Source organism: Delphinapterus leucas, chromosome 2 (assembly GCF_059928025.1).
Source record: "Delphinapterus leucas isolate spDelLeu-1000000601 "Yukka" chromosome 2, BTC_Dleu_Yukka2, whole genome shotgun sequence".
In the NCBI taxonomy this organism is placed as follows: domain Eukaryota; kingdom Metazoa; phylum Chordata; class Mammalia; order Artiodactyla; family Monodontidae; genus Delphinapterus; species Delphinapterus leucas.
In genome coordinates, this window is record NC_143130.1 from 132,048,414 (window position 1) to 132,064,080 (window position 15,667).

The following is a 15,667-nucleotide window of genomic DNA, read 5'->3' on the forward strand; positions in this document are numbered from 1 at the left end:
TGCCACAGGGAAGTACAAATGAGGTAAGTTAAATTTCTTCTTAAATTAAGAGCATGTATTTATAAACATTATGATATTCTTACTTTATAAACCAAGTAGCCATTAAAGGATATCTCAATGTACATTAAAAAATCTTTGGTGACTACAGCTCCTATGTTCTTCTAGCATTTACAATTTTAATTGTGAATTTTGGCAATGGTTTTAAAATACTTAACTTATTCTGGACATGATATATGATTTTATCTGCATATGAAACATAAGAATTGATTATCATGAATATTTTATGTTTTGTTTCCTGAATGTTTAGAAAATTTCAAAATTCTTAAGCTCCAACATTGAGCATTTTGCTCTACTGCAGAGTGAAACAAGTACAGTTATGAATCTTCAGGAAACTTAACTACTGGAGAGTAAATGGAGCTACAATCTTTAGAAGTTGTTTTTAACTTTGGCTTCTGAGTTACCTATACCACTTTAAGCAGGTTTCAGACCAGTATGCAGTGTAACTTTCCTGTAAATTAGTGTTCATTTCTCCCACTGCACATGTACAAAACTCCGTATCTGAGGAAAAATCTAAGCTTCTAAGAAGGAATCTCTTGTTACATAAGAAAAATTATCTCTGTGGAATCATTTAGGTCATTATCTTCAGGAAGCAAAACTGATCTTCAACAACTACAGAGATAGCACATAATTCCTCAGTTTCTGCTGTTATATATAACTAGATTATGTCGTCCAATCAAATACCAAGGATACATGTAATATTTACAAGTCATAAGGAATTATTTCATGTAAGATTCAGTAAAATAAATTCACTAAAAAGGTAAAAACAAATTTCAACTTTGTAAATCAAGCCTTAAGAAAAATATCTAAGCTTTTAAGAGAACATGGATTAAACTGAATGTGTTAGAATCATAATACAGTAGAACTAAGGTTGCACCAATATGCATTCATAGAATTGATGATAGTACAATTCAGACTTAAGAAAATCAAAAGAAAGTAGCCATGCAGACTCAAAAACATAAAAATGAATGGAATTTCTTGGGGACTGATTACTGTTTAAGGATATCAGGCTTTTATCCAACTTCTAAAAATATTCAGACTTTTTACAGACTTCAGAATTACATCAGATAAACTGGCCTTAACTGAGTGTTCATTATGTGAAAGTCAGAGGAGGTAATGAATCTTAGACACTAGCTGAGGGGAAAGAAAAGAACATAAAAATATTTATGGACACATAAAGCAATTCCTATGATTCAAACACTCTTAAACAGACAACAATGACAGAGGTAGTTTTAATGAAGACTCTCTGACGTAATGTTTCTGAATAACGTTTTGTAAGATATGAACTAATTAATGGAAACAAGGCAAGAGAACATGTTTGAGAGAGCCCAGTGTGGCAGGGGAGAGGGTAACACACCTGCTTATCTGCATGACCATAGCAGGAAATCATGGAGAATAAAAGTGGTCCCTTTTCGAAAAACCTATCAGGAAGCTCCAATAGCAAGTGGTCTACCTATGTATAATAAAGTAGCTATTGGCAGTCAGAAGTTATGAGCTCCTATAATTCCTCTAAAACTAATAATATTCACAGTATGAGTTTTCAACACACCCCTGGGGCACAGTGGTTAGGAAGCTCTGCTCCAAAAGGTGTGAAAGGTAAAAGAAAATGCAGTCTGAGGATAGAACATTTACCATGAAGATCGACCCACACATTGGACGGCTGAAAATACTTTTGTGTTCTAAGATATTAGCTATTAATGTATATCTCATACAGATTAATGATATAAGGATTCCAAATTTAGCATGCTAAATTTGATATCATACCATAAACTAATTACACTAAGAAGGAAAAAAGTTATATCTGTGTATTTAATACAATGTTTTATAATCTTGATTCTTTTATTTCTAGGCTTTATACAAGCTTTATAGTGCAGCAGCAACCCACAGACATCTGTATCATCAAGCTTTTCCTGCACCAAAGTCAGAATCTACTGAACAATCAGAAAAGAAGAAAATTTAATCCAAAATTTCAAAAATACAGGTGTGCATGACCAAATTGTCAGTTAAATATTGTTTTCCATCTCCATGCAAACATTCAAAGTGCTTCCATCAGAACAGGGTAAAATACCAAGCACCTCTGAAGATTGCAAAATGGTTTAGTTCCTTTATTTCAGTGTTTAATAAGCAGATGTATGTATGCATGGTTTTATTTTGTTAACATGTACAGTTTCCTGATTTTGTCCTCAAATATGCTGTTATAATTTAAAGAATTTGTCTATTTATGATAACAGTACATGTGTTCTGCTTGAATTTACTAAATTCTACTACCGGGTTATAGTTAAACCATGTAGTAATATTACTCCACATTTGGATATGCTCATTTAATTTCTACAGAAGAATTTTTAAATTATTTCACATAGCCATTCGTTAAAACATAGCATCATAACTCAATAGGCTTGATTCAATCTATACCATCTTACATATACCATTAGCTCTTATTATAAAAGACATATAAGAGAGCTTTTCAGTTGCTTTATCAAAAACTATATATTGCTTTTCTATCATGATTTAATATAGAATATAAACCTCTTGATCAAAAATGCACAAAAAATCACTTTGTATATGTATTTGAGTTTCACTGCATTGTATATTTTTTCATTTGGTACACAAAGAAATGTATTCATCATAGGTTTATTCTTTTAACATGTGAACTATTATTAAAGTTTACTCTGGTTCCCAATATTAAAAACAACTGAATTTGGAAATGTTTGGGAGGTGATGATAAAGAATGATGAAGATTTCTATCTCTTTTTTTAAATTCAAAATGCATTTTCTTTCATGTTGACACCATTACAAATTTAGGTTTCCATTTTAAGGAATGTACACTAAGCCCTTTTAGGTATCTTCCAATTCTTTTAAACCAGTGATTGATTCTATGTTGTTTTTATAATTACTAAAATCTGTAGTGGAATTTCATTGAGCTTACTTTCTAGAGGAAAAAAAAGTGTGGTAATGAAAAAAAAAGTAATGCCTCTTATCTGGGAGCTCTAAAACAGAGTAATTTCTAACTTTCTTAGAAATGGCTAAGCTTTAATTAAATAAAATGGTAATATTTAGTAAGGAGTAAAGAATGATTAAAACAGAAGAGTGTGTGAGAGTTCATAAGATATTTAAGCTCACATCTTAGGAAAGTCTGATCACATGCCCTGCAAAATAACTTTTCCCACTGATAACATTCCAACTAGTCTATTTTCATTTTGGAATACCCCTTTCATTATACTGCTTCCTTTGCCTATGGGCCTCTGAATGGAAAAATCGAATATATATAAGTGCTATGCATAAAACATGGACTCAAACGCAACACATTTAGTTTCCACAAAAATATATTTAATAAGCTTGTTATATAAAATCAAACATTTAACATTTTCAACATTTTATCAATAATTCAGATTCACTGATATCTAACTGGGAGTGCTTTATATTTTGGAAGATTACCTAAACTAAAAATTTATTTACTTATTTACAACACATGTAAATATAACTGAAGAGCTATTTCAACAAGTTTTGAAATTCACAGAATTCTAGAGATTTATAGGCTAGACGTGCCATAAATTTGCCTGCAATCAAACGTACTGTGCTAATTATGAACAATGTCTTAATAACTATTAAACCAAAGGAAAAAAAACTGGGAGAGAAATACTGGGTTTTAAAGTTCTGTGACAAACTCTTAGAAGATAAAAGATATGTAGAATCAATTTAATGACCAAGATTTCTTAATGAATCCCTGATTGTCATTTTTGGCAGTTCAACCCAGTCTGTTGGGATGGCAACGTGCTATGCTGTTGAAAAGCCTCCACTGTCTCATCAGCACCATGTTACTAAATGCCATAAAAGCCCTGGTCCAAAGTAAGGAAGTACTGTAATGTTAGCAACTCTTGAGTGCTGTGCACACTTTTCCCACACAGGCCTTATACCTAAATTTATTCCTGAAACATTATAGACCCTTCACCTTTCATACCAAAAAATACTTTCTCAACATGTTTTAAAAGGGTTCTTTACATTCGGGGGAGGGGGAGGGAAGGTGACTCCATACATTACATATAAAAATTTATCACAATAAAGGTCCCAAATCCCATTTTATGTTTTGCACTATACAATGGTAATATTTAAACCATCCAATTCCAGACAATATTCCACACTAAAGCAGTAAACATTTTTTTAAATACTGCATAGGTTATCTCTCTCGTTCTCTGTTTTTTGAAGAAAGGTACTGCTACTGTGAGAGTTTACCAACTGATCATTTCCTATTTAATATCTGGTTAAATGACATTTCTTGTTGCATTTGTCTCCATCGAGAATATTCAAAGCAGTTTCCAAATATACAGCATTTAGAAGTGTCTGCCATGTTGGCTCCTAAAATGATAAACTCATTTTTTTCCTCAATAAAAGAATATTTTTAATAACAAAATACATGTAAAATTAGAATTTTATAATTTCCAAAAAAGTAAGCTGCCTTTATTAACCAAAGTACTTGTTTGCAGTTTTTTTTTAATCTGTGAAAATATTTTAAAGCCCTTATAATAAAACTTAAATTTTATTTTTAAAAAATTAACTTAAAAATTCTTGCCATGTTGCTGGGCATACCACTGCTGTCTCTGCTTGCGATTTTCCAACTCCGTGAGAAGAGCCTGTCTGTAGGCTTCATACATTTTAACAATCTGTTCCAGTTCTTTCATGAAAAGCAACTTTAGCATTCCCTGGTATGTATCCAGGTCAGCCAGCTGGAAGAGTTCCCACTTCAGAATGTGGTCATATCTGTTTTAAAACACAATCAGACATATGTTCACAACATATTCATAAATATGTATTTATAACAATAAACTGTTCTATTTTTATAAATTTCAATTTTATTATAACTAAATAAACGATAAATTTCAATTTAAAATAACCGAGTTTTTAACTGCTAGTTAAATACACTATTTTTTAGGGAGAGGAGAAAACTACTAATATTACTTCATTTCAATCTAAGTTAAAAAATACCCATTTCCATTCATCTTATGTATCGGTTATTCTAATATTAATGCTAGATAATAATGAAGATTTCAAACCACTGTGGTTCTATAATTTCTGAAGAACATATTCCATGCTATTCATAAGTTCATCCAAAGTTAATTGTCAGGAAGGTAAGAATACTTTAGACCACATTGTTCCTGCAATGAATAATATAGAAAAAGAGGCAAGATCATCTGTGTCATTAGTGTTGATAAAGCTTTTTGAGGCATACTGTTTACTACAGCAAACAAGGAACTAAACAGGCAGAGGAAAAGGAACCATCATTTGTGGGCTGAATAATCCTGAGGTTGAGTATACAATATTACAAACAAACAACAAAAAATACAGAAAAACTCAAGCAGAAAGGAAAGAATAAGCTGTTTTCAAAATGACAGAATAAATAGACTGTAGAAGACTGCACCATGTGGGGCCGGACTCACATAAGTTTTTATTTATATACAGTTCAGAAGGTGTTCAGTCCTTCTTCAATGGTAAGTAGATCACATACTGAGATGAAGTATACAACAAACTACTAAAGCAGTAATTTACACTTTGAATCGAATGGGACCTGAAGACAGCGCTCTACTCCAATGAAACCTAAAGAGGCTATATACATATCTCTTGCAAAATTGTTTAGTGATTAAGAGATCAGAAAGGCAGAGAACTATATGGACTAAGGCACATCACAGTAATAGTTTTGAATGATAATACCTACTAAGACTAGAGAAAAAACTTGAACAAGTTTTTATAGAGCAAGGCATATACCTATATTAAAGTTATACTTCTCAAATCATATTGCAGAACAGACATAATAGGAAGAACTTTAATTGTAAATTCTAGTAAATTTATTCTTAATAATCATTTATAACATTTCCTACCCATTTCCTTTGTTTGGTAATTCATTTACCATCTTATTCCAAGGGGCTCACGTAATATTTTTTGAAAAGGGAAACAGTAAACAAATGCAGAGCAGCCAGCATGAGCTACAGACTGTGCTTGGTATGCTGACATACATTTCTGAACAACCTGCTTATGTGTTCCAGGAACACCAAAAGCACAGCACAGTACATAAAAATCACAAGGTAAACGCATTTTGTTGGATCCCAAATTTACTAATTTTCTTACTGAGCACTGCAAATTTACTAAAAGATGTACTTGGCAGAAAGCTTTATATTCTCTTTAGTGGGAAACTCCAACTATTTGCCAACATATATTGGAGAAATACTACAAGAAATACTCAATGAGCCTCCATGAAGAAACAACTGCAAGGTATTTCCTAGAACCTCTGCCATTCATGTACCTTAAGATTTTATTTGTTTGAAACAAATTCATAACTCCTAACAAAAAACCTTAATCTTCCCAAGTCTGAATTCCATTGCTAAGGGGCATTTCAGCAATGTCTACTGATTCAAGATACTTAAATTTATGCCAGGTGAACTGTAAGAACGTTAAAGCTCATTTATCATCTGGGACATTCTAGCAAGGAAACGAAGGGAGAAGAATATGGTAATATTGATAAATATCAAACTTGTTTGTAACACATGAATATCATTCTGTATAAGCATTCAAGTTTTTTTTAAAAAGGAAAAAGAAAAAAGCTTCAGACAATTTTGACTTCCCAATCACAGCATTTAGCATCAAGAATAGGATTTTGTGTAGAAGCAAGAAAATCAGAATATTTAGTGAAAATACTTTGGGAAGAAGAAAAAGTACTCTAAGGAAAACCACAGATGAGAAAAGTATGCAATGTGTCAATTTCCATTCCAAATCCTTGCCCCTGCTGTTTCTAGTGACTTCCCTTCTGCTTATGCCCGCCATTTACTTTTCTTAAGAAAAGTATGTAATTCCCATTCTTTTCTTCTTAAGGAGCCAAATAATCTGCTTCAGTTTAACTTCTTAGCCACTACACTCTAAATATACAGGTAAATCATTCAGAAAATAGGCTGTTTACTCCAGTATCCTTTTCTCATAGCATCTCTCTTGCTATATTTTTCCTACAGCAGTATTCTATTCAAACAGTACTTATAAATAACCCATATAAGCAAACAACAATTGCTGTAATGCTACCAAAAAACCTTGTTCACACTCCAGTGGATGCTGCCTTCAGGAGCCAAAAGTACTGCTATTCCAGCCCCGGGTATTGTAATGTAGCCCAAGTTCCCTGTGCCTGTCTTATGTAACAGTATGCCCATTCTTCCTTTCCTCCTACACCCAGAAGTGAGTCAGCAGTGATACTGCAGGATCACAGACACAGGGATAAAATAGAGTCTGTGCCACAATGCTGTTGGGGACTGGTGTTGGGGGATGGGGTGGGCATGAGGAATAATGGAAAGTAAACATGTTCCTGATGGTCTTTTTCCCGTTAAAGATTAAATCTTTTAATTTTATCCTATAGTTCAGCTTGCTTACAGGTGCATGATACGTTACAGACTTTTGATAGCAAACTTAGAAACATACCTTTACTAAAATTAATAAATAAAAATTTAGAACATTATCTGTTCTAAGTCAGTTCTGGAAGTATATGCAAAAATTATTTTGGTAAGTTACTGCTAGAGATAGAAATAAAGCATTTTAGAAAGCTAGATAATGTCAATTGTTTGTTAAACAAAAGGAAGAAATAAGCTAATTTTTTGGATAAGTAATTGATTCTCCATTATCTAATTCATGGATAACAACTCACCTTCTGTTGATAGAACAATATTAACCACTTCCAATCCTCTTTAGAGACAAAAATTTAGTATCAACTAAAAGGTAATCTAGACCTCTTGTTTTAAGCAGTAAAGAAGTACTTGCTCTCTTTTCTCACTGGCCCATTCTGGGAGGAGTTCTGATCTATTTGAAAAAAACTTAAGTTGCTAGTTTCCTAAAGTTCTATAGTTAGCTCACAGAGCCAGAGTTGAAAGGGACTGTAATCTTTAGGAGTCTATTTCTTTTCATCAGAAGCAAAGAATTCCATTTAAGTACCATCTTTTTCCCCCAAGAAGGAAAGCTTTTTATGTTATTTCTTTCTAACGACGGCTATAGAGTAGAAATAACATAAAGAAGAAAGAATAACCCTACTCAATCTTATCAACTCCCAGAAATAACAAAGGTTAACAGTTAGGCACATATTCTTCCAGACTTAAGGAAATATAAATACATGCACAAATTACATATGACTTAGGATCAGCATATGAACAAAGGCCACAGAGAGCAGTAGATCAAGTGGTATCAAGAGTGAAAGAAGAGAGGGAAAAAGGGAAGAAAAGTCCATCTGCTATCATTCCTCATCCTATTCCTACAGTATATGGATATTATCAGATAAAGAGGTTTCTGTAGGTTAGCTAAGACACCAAGCCATGCTTAATTTTATGGATGAATGTCTACGTAATTTCAAATAAACTAAAAACAGTATCTATAATTAAAACCTTTTTAAAAATTACACTGACAAGGCTTAAATTTGACTTAGGAAAAAAAAAAACATGATTTTAGACTACAACCCTCATAATATCATCTTGTCTCTCTGCATCAGGCCACACAGATCAACAGCCATGAATTTATAGACCGAAAAGATCAGAGGGAATGTAAGGGAATGTTATGTTGGCCAAGAATTAACAAATAGTTCATAGTAAATGACCAGTAACTTTATGAGATTTAATTATTTTATTCGAAATTCATTGTACAATCATCTTAAACTTTCTAAAAACTCTTCTTTGGGCTATCTTATGCTGATAGTTTTGGTTTTTGAAATACAAATGGAATATTAAGAGTAAGGCTGCAAAATGTCACCTTATATAATTGTTAACAGTACTGTACATGCAATTATTATGTGTAAAATATGTAGCAAAGTACCAGGAATTTAAATAGATACTCAGTAAGTGATAATTATTATTAAATAAGTAGTAATGATAAAAGTTAAGAGTATGAACTTTGAAGTTAGAGAGAAAGGTTTGAAATCTACCACTTAATATTTGTGTGATCTTAGCAGAGTTTTTTTCAGCTGTAAAATAGGTTTTGGGAAGATTATATGAGATAACATATGTAAAAACTTAGCACAGTATGGTACAGGAAGCACTGGATTATCAATAACTATTTACTTTCAGACATCCCCTTTTCTGAAATCATAGCACTTTGTATATACCACTGTCACTGATCCTTACCACACTGGATTATTGATCTGAGTACCTACTCCTGTTTTCCCAGAAGACAGACGCTCTTTGAGCCAAATATTTCATTTATTCATGACTATATTCCAAGAACAGTGCCTACTATGGCACCCAACAAATATCCTCAATGAGCCTAGCAAACTCATAGCCATCTTTAAAAACTAGTGCATGGATTTTCCTTTTTGGTGCAGCTTTCCTTGCTCACTCATAATAATAAGAAACCATTGTTAAGGGCTTACTCAAGTCAGCCACTGTGCCATTTGATTTAAAATGCACGATCATGGACTTCCCTGGTGGTCCAGTGGCTGGGACTCCATGCTCCCAATGCAGGGGGCCCGGGTTCAATCCCTGGTCAGGGAACTAGATCCTGCAATCATGCTGCAACTAGAGTCTGCATGCCACAACTAAGACCCAGTGCAGCCAAAAATAAATAAATATTTAAGAAAAAAAAAAGCATGATCACTTTTAAGCCTCACCACACCAAGTAAAGTAGATAAGATTATTATCCCCTGTATTTCAGTAGAGGAAAAACACTTAGAACTAAGTTCAATAACTTGCCCAAGATCATTCGGTAAGTAGGTGATGGAGACAGAAATCACGCTTTCCTTCCAGACAGTTTCCTTCCTGAGTGATCTTAACCACTATTCTATACCTTTACCCACAATAATAACAGTAACCATTTACTAAGCTCTCTCAATGTGCAAGACACTGTGATACATATTTTAGATGCATTATTTTATTGAATACTCAATAACCTTAAGAGAAGGTACTATTACTATCTCCAATTTACAGAAAACAAAACAAAGTTAAGCACCCTTCCCAGGGTAACAAAGCTATCAGTGAACACAGATCACCTCCTCCCAGAACTTGAGCCACCACACATACTATTTCCTCAATACCCTTGTGTCCCGCTTTGATTCACCTATGTACCTAGGACTTACCTGGTTCCTTCCTTTTATCACAGGTATTTCATCACTTATTTACAAGTTATTCTACCCCTATGAGAATGTAAGGGTTTTACTGCATCCCTGTAATAGCCTAGGTCTGCACACAATAGAAAGTGAAGATTCAATAAATATTTGTAAAACTTCTATTTCTAATCAATGACTTTTCAACTTCATAAGCTGTGATATCACTTCTTTAAATAACAATGGGCTTTTAAATAATGTATTTTTTAAAATGGTGCTGTGTGCTTTAAGCAGCCCAGAGACTCCATTCAGGCTTCTACTCACCACTCAACAAAAATTTGTGCTGTAAATTCACTTACTTCACAGGGGCTCGAGCATAAACCTGAAGCCAATCAGGAATTTCTGCAGTATGATAAGGATTTGCAGGTACCAGAAGGGACTGATTTCTTTCAGTTTGCTGTGGCTGGTATGTGACAGGAGGAGGTTGATCATACCGAGGTACACTAAGAAGAAACAATCAATGTTCATTAGGATAAAGGCCCTAAATAAAACATGAAATATAAGAATAATATTTAAGTGTTTTTCAATGTCCCTCTTGCCCAAACTTCTACCACCTAAAAGACATAAGGATCTGGCTTTTTTTTAAAACCATACTATAGGGGAAGTAAAATGCACCTTCTCTTGGAAACTTGTATGTCACTAGTGATGGGTATAAAAATCTTTACATATTTTTAAGAGATTTCATCTGGCTGATATTTATTCTTTTCAAGGGCAACTTTAAAGAAGGCTATTAAAAAAGTCAGAGCTAAGTTATAATCTTTATACAGAGGCTTAAAACTAGAATCAAATTTTAGTAATAACTAGTAATTAGCTATAAATTTATACTGGAAAAGATAATTTTTCTCAAAATAAGAATGGATATTTTCTTTCTCCTTTAGGCTGAAAAGGGGGTTTGGAACAGGTACTACAGTAGGAGTGAGTACTGTGCTTGAAATATCCACATAACTATACTATTTCCTTTCTACTTTTACCACCTTAAGAGAGCATATGGGAGTTAGGGTTGATTAGAACCTGTTTTTAGAACCTGTTTTAAGTCAGAGACTTAAAAAAAAAAAAAAAAAAAAAGACCATGCTTTTAATTAGTTCTAACAGCCTATAAGTTGGGGGAGGGGGGAAGGAAAGAACAGCAAGGTGGGGTAAGGGCTCTTAATGGGAAGATGCTAAGGAAAGCACTGACCCACTTGAAGGTTAAAGACTGAATTCCGGGAGACCATAATGGCCTATTCCAGACTTGGAGATAAAACTGGAAGAGCCTGCCTCCAATCATAAAGGTTTATGTGTGTATCAGGAAAGATCATTCCAATACTAAACCAGGACTCAAGTAACTTGGATTAGACTGTAGTTAACAATTTAAAGATCAATGTGCAAATGGCACTGAATTTTATCTTCAACTCTTCTTTCATAAGTAGGTGCAAAGTGAAATATTCCTTGATAGCACAACTGGGAGGTGGGAAAGAACTGAGGCTTCGAAGTCAGATACACCCTGGTGGGAGTGCGGGTTAACCTCAGTTTGGCCAATTACAAGTTGCATGAATGTAAGCGAAACTGCTTCACTTCTCTAAACCTTAGCCTTTTTATTTGTAAAACCAGAATAAATTCATACCAAAAATGACTCTTCTAAGGATTAGATGACCTAATATATGTCAAAAGTTCTGTATAAGGATTAGCATAATACAGACAACCAAATAGATGCTAATACTACCTATCTGAGCTTAAGGAAGGTGTTTATTCTCTCCTGCTTAAAGTCTACAGAGTTGCTAAGAGAAGCAAATTAACTAATTGTGAAAATACTTTGTAAACTATAAAATTCTATAATAATATTCAATATAAAATTAATGATGATAAACAGAAAACTAGGCTCAATATACTCTCAAATCTGGTTATATGGACCAGAAAGCCTCTGAGATCCAGTGACAGCAAACTGTAACCACGTTTTGTTGGGGGTTTTTAGGGTTTTTTTTTTTTGCATTTCTATCATTTATTCATTCAACAAAACATCTACCTGTGTGTGTGTCTCTGTGTTTGGTGCCGGGGACACAGCAGGAATACGTGGAACTCATCCCTGCCCTTGGGTAAGGGTTGTGATCAGGTGGGAGGGAGGCTACAAATTACCCCTATGTCACAGGCCGGCAAATTGAAGCCAGGGAGAGCAGCAGCTTGCCTGAGATGGTAAGGAGAGCAGGCAAAGGGGCCAGAGCCCAACACAGGCAGAGAGGCTGACTTGGTTCTTTTGAAGGGATGACAACCTCACTTGCTCAATAAACACTGAGTGCCACTAAATGGAATCACTGGATAAAAACTGTTTTTCAAACTTGAATTAAAAATCCAAATATGTAAAATGATTAAAACAGCACAATAATGACAAAGCTTAGTTTTCTGGGTGATAATATTAAAATGTAGGGACTTCACTGGTGTTGCAGTGGTTAAGAGTCCGCCTGCCAATGCAGGGGACATGGATTCAAGCCCTGGTCCAGGAAGATCCCACATGCCATGGGGCAATTAAGCCTATGCGCCACAACTACTGAGCCCACGTGCCTAAAGCCCGTGCTCCACAACAAGAGAAGCCACCACAACGAGAAGCCCGCACAGTGCAATGAAGAGTAGCCCCCGCTCACTGCAAATAGAGGAAGCCCATGCACAGCAATGAAGACCCAATGCAGCCAAAAATAAATAAATAAAATAGATAATTTTCACTTTCTTGTGTGGCAACAGTTAAAAAACATAAAATATCTGTAAATTGAATAAAATCAGCAAAACATAATTCAAAATATATTCTGACACATTAGAAGGTAGATGTGTATTTTTTATAGAAATTTAAATGTAAAGAGGCAGATATTCTATTTATTTACTTTAATTTCTGGGTATCTTTAACAAAAGCATTCTGGCATATTAAAGCAGAATCTGATCATAAGAATACTGATCCTGTTTTTGAGGTTTGTTTAAAAAGTTGTTTTTTAATTATTAAGGTCATTCATTACTAAATATAAGTCCAGAGGAAAAAATCTCATAAGCTGTGAAAAATAAAGTTTTCAAATCAAACTTCAGGACATCTTTCTCTTTGATGAAAATATGAGTTCAAAATCTAACATTAGACAATCCCAAAACAAAGAGTTAAGATAAAGTTGATAGTCTACCTCGGAGCACAGGGATGCCTATATTGAGCCTTTTTATTTGTGTGATCTACATAATAGGTTCCAAATTCTGATGACTCAACTCGCTCCCATCCTGGAGGAAGTCCTTCTCGCTCAAGAGGATGGCTCCAATGAGTTGTATTTGTGTTGTGATCTATGTAATATTTCCTCCCTCTCATTGTCCAGTCCACAGACCAGCCAGGAGGAAGGGGTAAATCTTCAGAACCATGGTTAGTTAAATTTCCTAAAGATGTAGCAGCAACTCTCCCAATACCTGAGAAGAAAGAGAAAAAGAGAAGAAATAGAACAATTATTCATAGCTAAAAAATATGCCATATGAAAAACACTTACAAAATTAACTATCACCATCGTACTCTTCCTGTTAAAAAAATCATGATTTTACTGTTGCAAATAAAATTTTTCATAAAACTAGCCAGTGTTACTATTATTTAATTACAGAAGAAGAGAGAAACTAGGCTCCCTCTTTGAAATCAGGCTTTTTTGGTTGATGCTTCCACCACCAGGCCATACAAAATTTAACTACTAACAAAGCTAATAAGTAAATATTATATGTATACTGCTAAAGAAAAAGTGAGGAACAGAAAAATTCACCTCATTCAAGATTTAAGATTTGACATTTCATCTAAAACAGCAAAAATGAACTTGTAAAACTATTCCCAGTTTGTAATTTCTTAAAAATAACCTGGCTGTACCATAAAACTATTAAGTAAGTTTACCAAGATAACACAGTATAAGGTCAACATACAAAAATCAATTTAACATCTCTATACTAACAACAATTAAAAATAAATTATACCACTTAGCTCCCAAAAATTAAATATTTACACATCAATCTAACAAAAAACTTGTGAGATCTGTATGCTGACAACTACAAAACAATGACGAAAGAAATGAAATGGGTGTGGTCAAGATGGTGGAGTAAGAAGACCCTGAGCTTGCTTCTTCCCTTGGGCGCACCAAAATTACAACTATTTACAGAGGAACTATTGATGAGAAAGACTAGAAACCAGCAGAAAAGATCTTCTACAACTAAAAATACAAAGAAGGAACCACAACAAGACTGATAGGAAAGGTGGAAACGCAGTATGGTCAAGAACCTTACCCCCACATGGGCGACCCACAAACAGGAGGATAATTACAACTGTAGAGATTCTCCCCAAGAAGCAAGGGGACCCAAGTCCCACACTGGGCTCCCCAGCCCAGGGGTCCTACACCAGGAAGGACCCTGTCCAGGAAGACAAGCCCCCAGAACCTTTGTCTTTGTAGGCCAGCAGGGCTCACTTTCAGGAGAGCTGGAGGGCTGTGAGAAATAAAGACTCCACTCTTAAAGGGCACACACAAAACCTCACACACTCCGGGACCCAGGGCAGAAGCAATAATTTTAAAGAAGCTTGGGTCAGACCCACCTGCTAATCTTGGAGAGCCTCCCAGAAAGGCAGGAGGAAACTGGACCTGACCCTGGGGACACAGACACTTGTGGCAGACATTTTGGGAGCTTCTTCTACCACCACAAAGACACTGGTGCTGGTAAGCACTGTTTTGGAATTCTCCCTCTAACTTATTAGTACCAGAACCTGGCCTTGCCCACCAGCCTATGGGCACCAGTATTGGGACACAACAGGTCAAGCCAAGCAATTAGCCCAGCTGGGACACAGCCCCACTCACCAGCAGGCCATCTGCCTTAAAACCCCCTGTGACCACAGCCACTCCAGGATATGCCCCGGTTCACCAGAAGGCCTAGGACCAAGACCCACATACCAGGGCACCAGCACTAGTCCTGGCATCCCCAGGACCCTGCAGCCAGATAACTCAGAACCTGGCTCCAACCACGAGTGGGCAGGTACTGGCTTCAGAACCCCCTGGGACCTGAACCCGCCCACCAGCAAGCTGACAAACAACTCTAGGACCCCCAGGACCCAGTAGTCAGAGACCCCAGGACCTAGCTCCGCTCACCAGTGAGTTGGCACTAGTCCCAGAACCTGGTTTCACCAACTGGTCGGTGGGCACCAGCCCCTGGATCCCCTGAGCCCCGGCCCCATCTGTCAGCGGGCAGACATCAGCCCTAGGACCACCATAGCCCTGCAGCCTGGCTTGTCAGGACCCAACCCTCCCACTAGCAGGATGGCACCAGTCCCAGGACCCCCTGGGCCCTGGCACCATCCACCAGCAGGCCAAAACCAGATCTGGGACACCTTAAGCCAATTTAGGCAGCCAACCTGGGATCCGGTCCCACCAACCAGTGGTCCAACACAAGCTCCGGGACTGCCAGGACCATGCCGACAGCTGTATAAGGAACCAGCCCCACCCACCTGCGGGCCAATACCAGCTCCAGGACCCCACAGGGCCCTATAGC

The 15,667-nt window shown here is 35.9% G+C and overlaps 2 protein-coding genes across 2 annotated transcripts in view; one reads left to right on the top strand and one right to left on the bottom strand.

Annotated features, from left to right (window-relative positions):
• The window catches only part of ATL1 (atlastin GTPase 1), a 79,600-nt gene extending 75,035 nt beyond the window's left edge, over positions 1-4,565 (top strand). Inside the window, exon 13 of the mRNA XM_022570607.3 lies at positions 1,907-4,565. Within this exon, the coding sequence (XP_022426315.1) occupies positions 1,907-2,017 (111 nt within the window). The 3' untranslated portion in view covers positions 2,018-4,565. The remainder of the gene's footprint in view (positions 1-1,906) is intronic.
• Positions 2,641-15,667, bottom strand: part of SAV1 (salvador family WW domain containing protein 1) — a 31,622-nt gene continuing 18,595 nt past the window's right edge. Inside the window, exons 3-5 of the mRNA XM_022570608.3 lie at positions 13,297-13,567; positions 10,462-10,605; positions 2,641-4,812 (exon numbers count right to left, since the gene is read on the bottom strand). Of these exons, the coding sequence (XP_022426316.1) occupies positions 4,611-4,812; positions 10,462-10,605; positions 13,297-13,567 (617 nt within the window). The 3' untranslated portion in view covers positions 2,641-4,610. The remainder of the gene's footprint in view (positions 4,813-10,461; positions 10,606-13,296; positions 13,568-15,667) is intronic.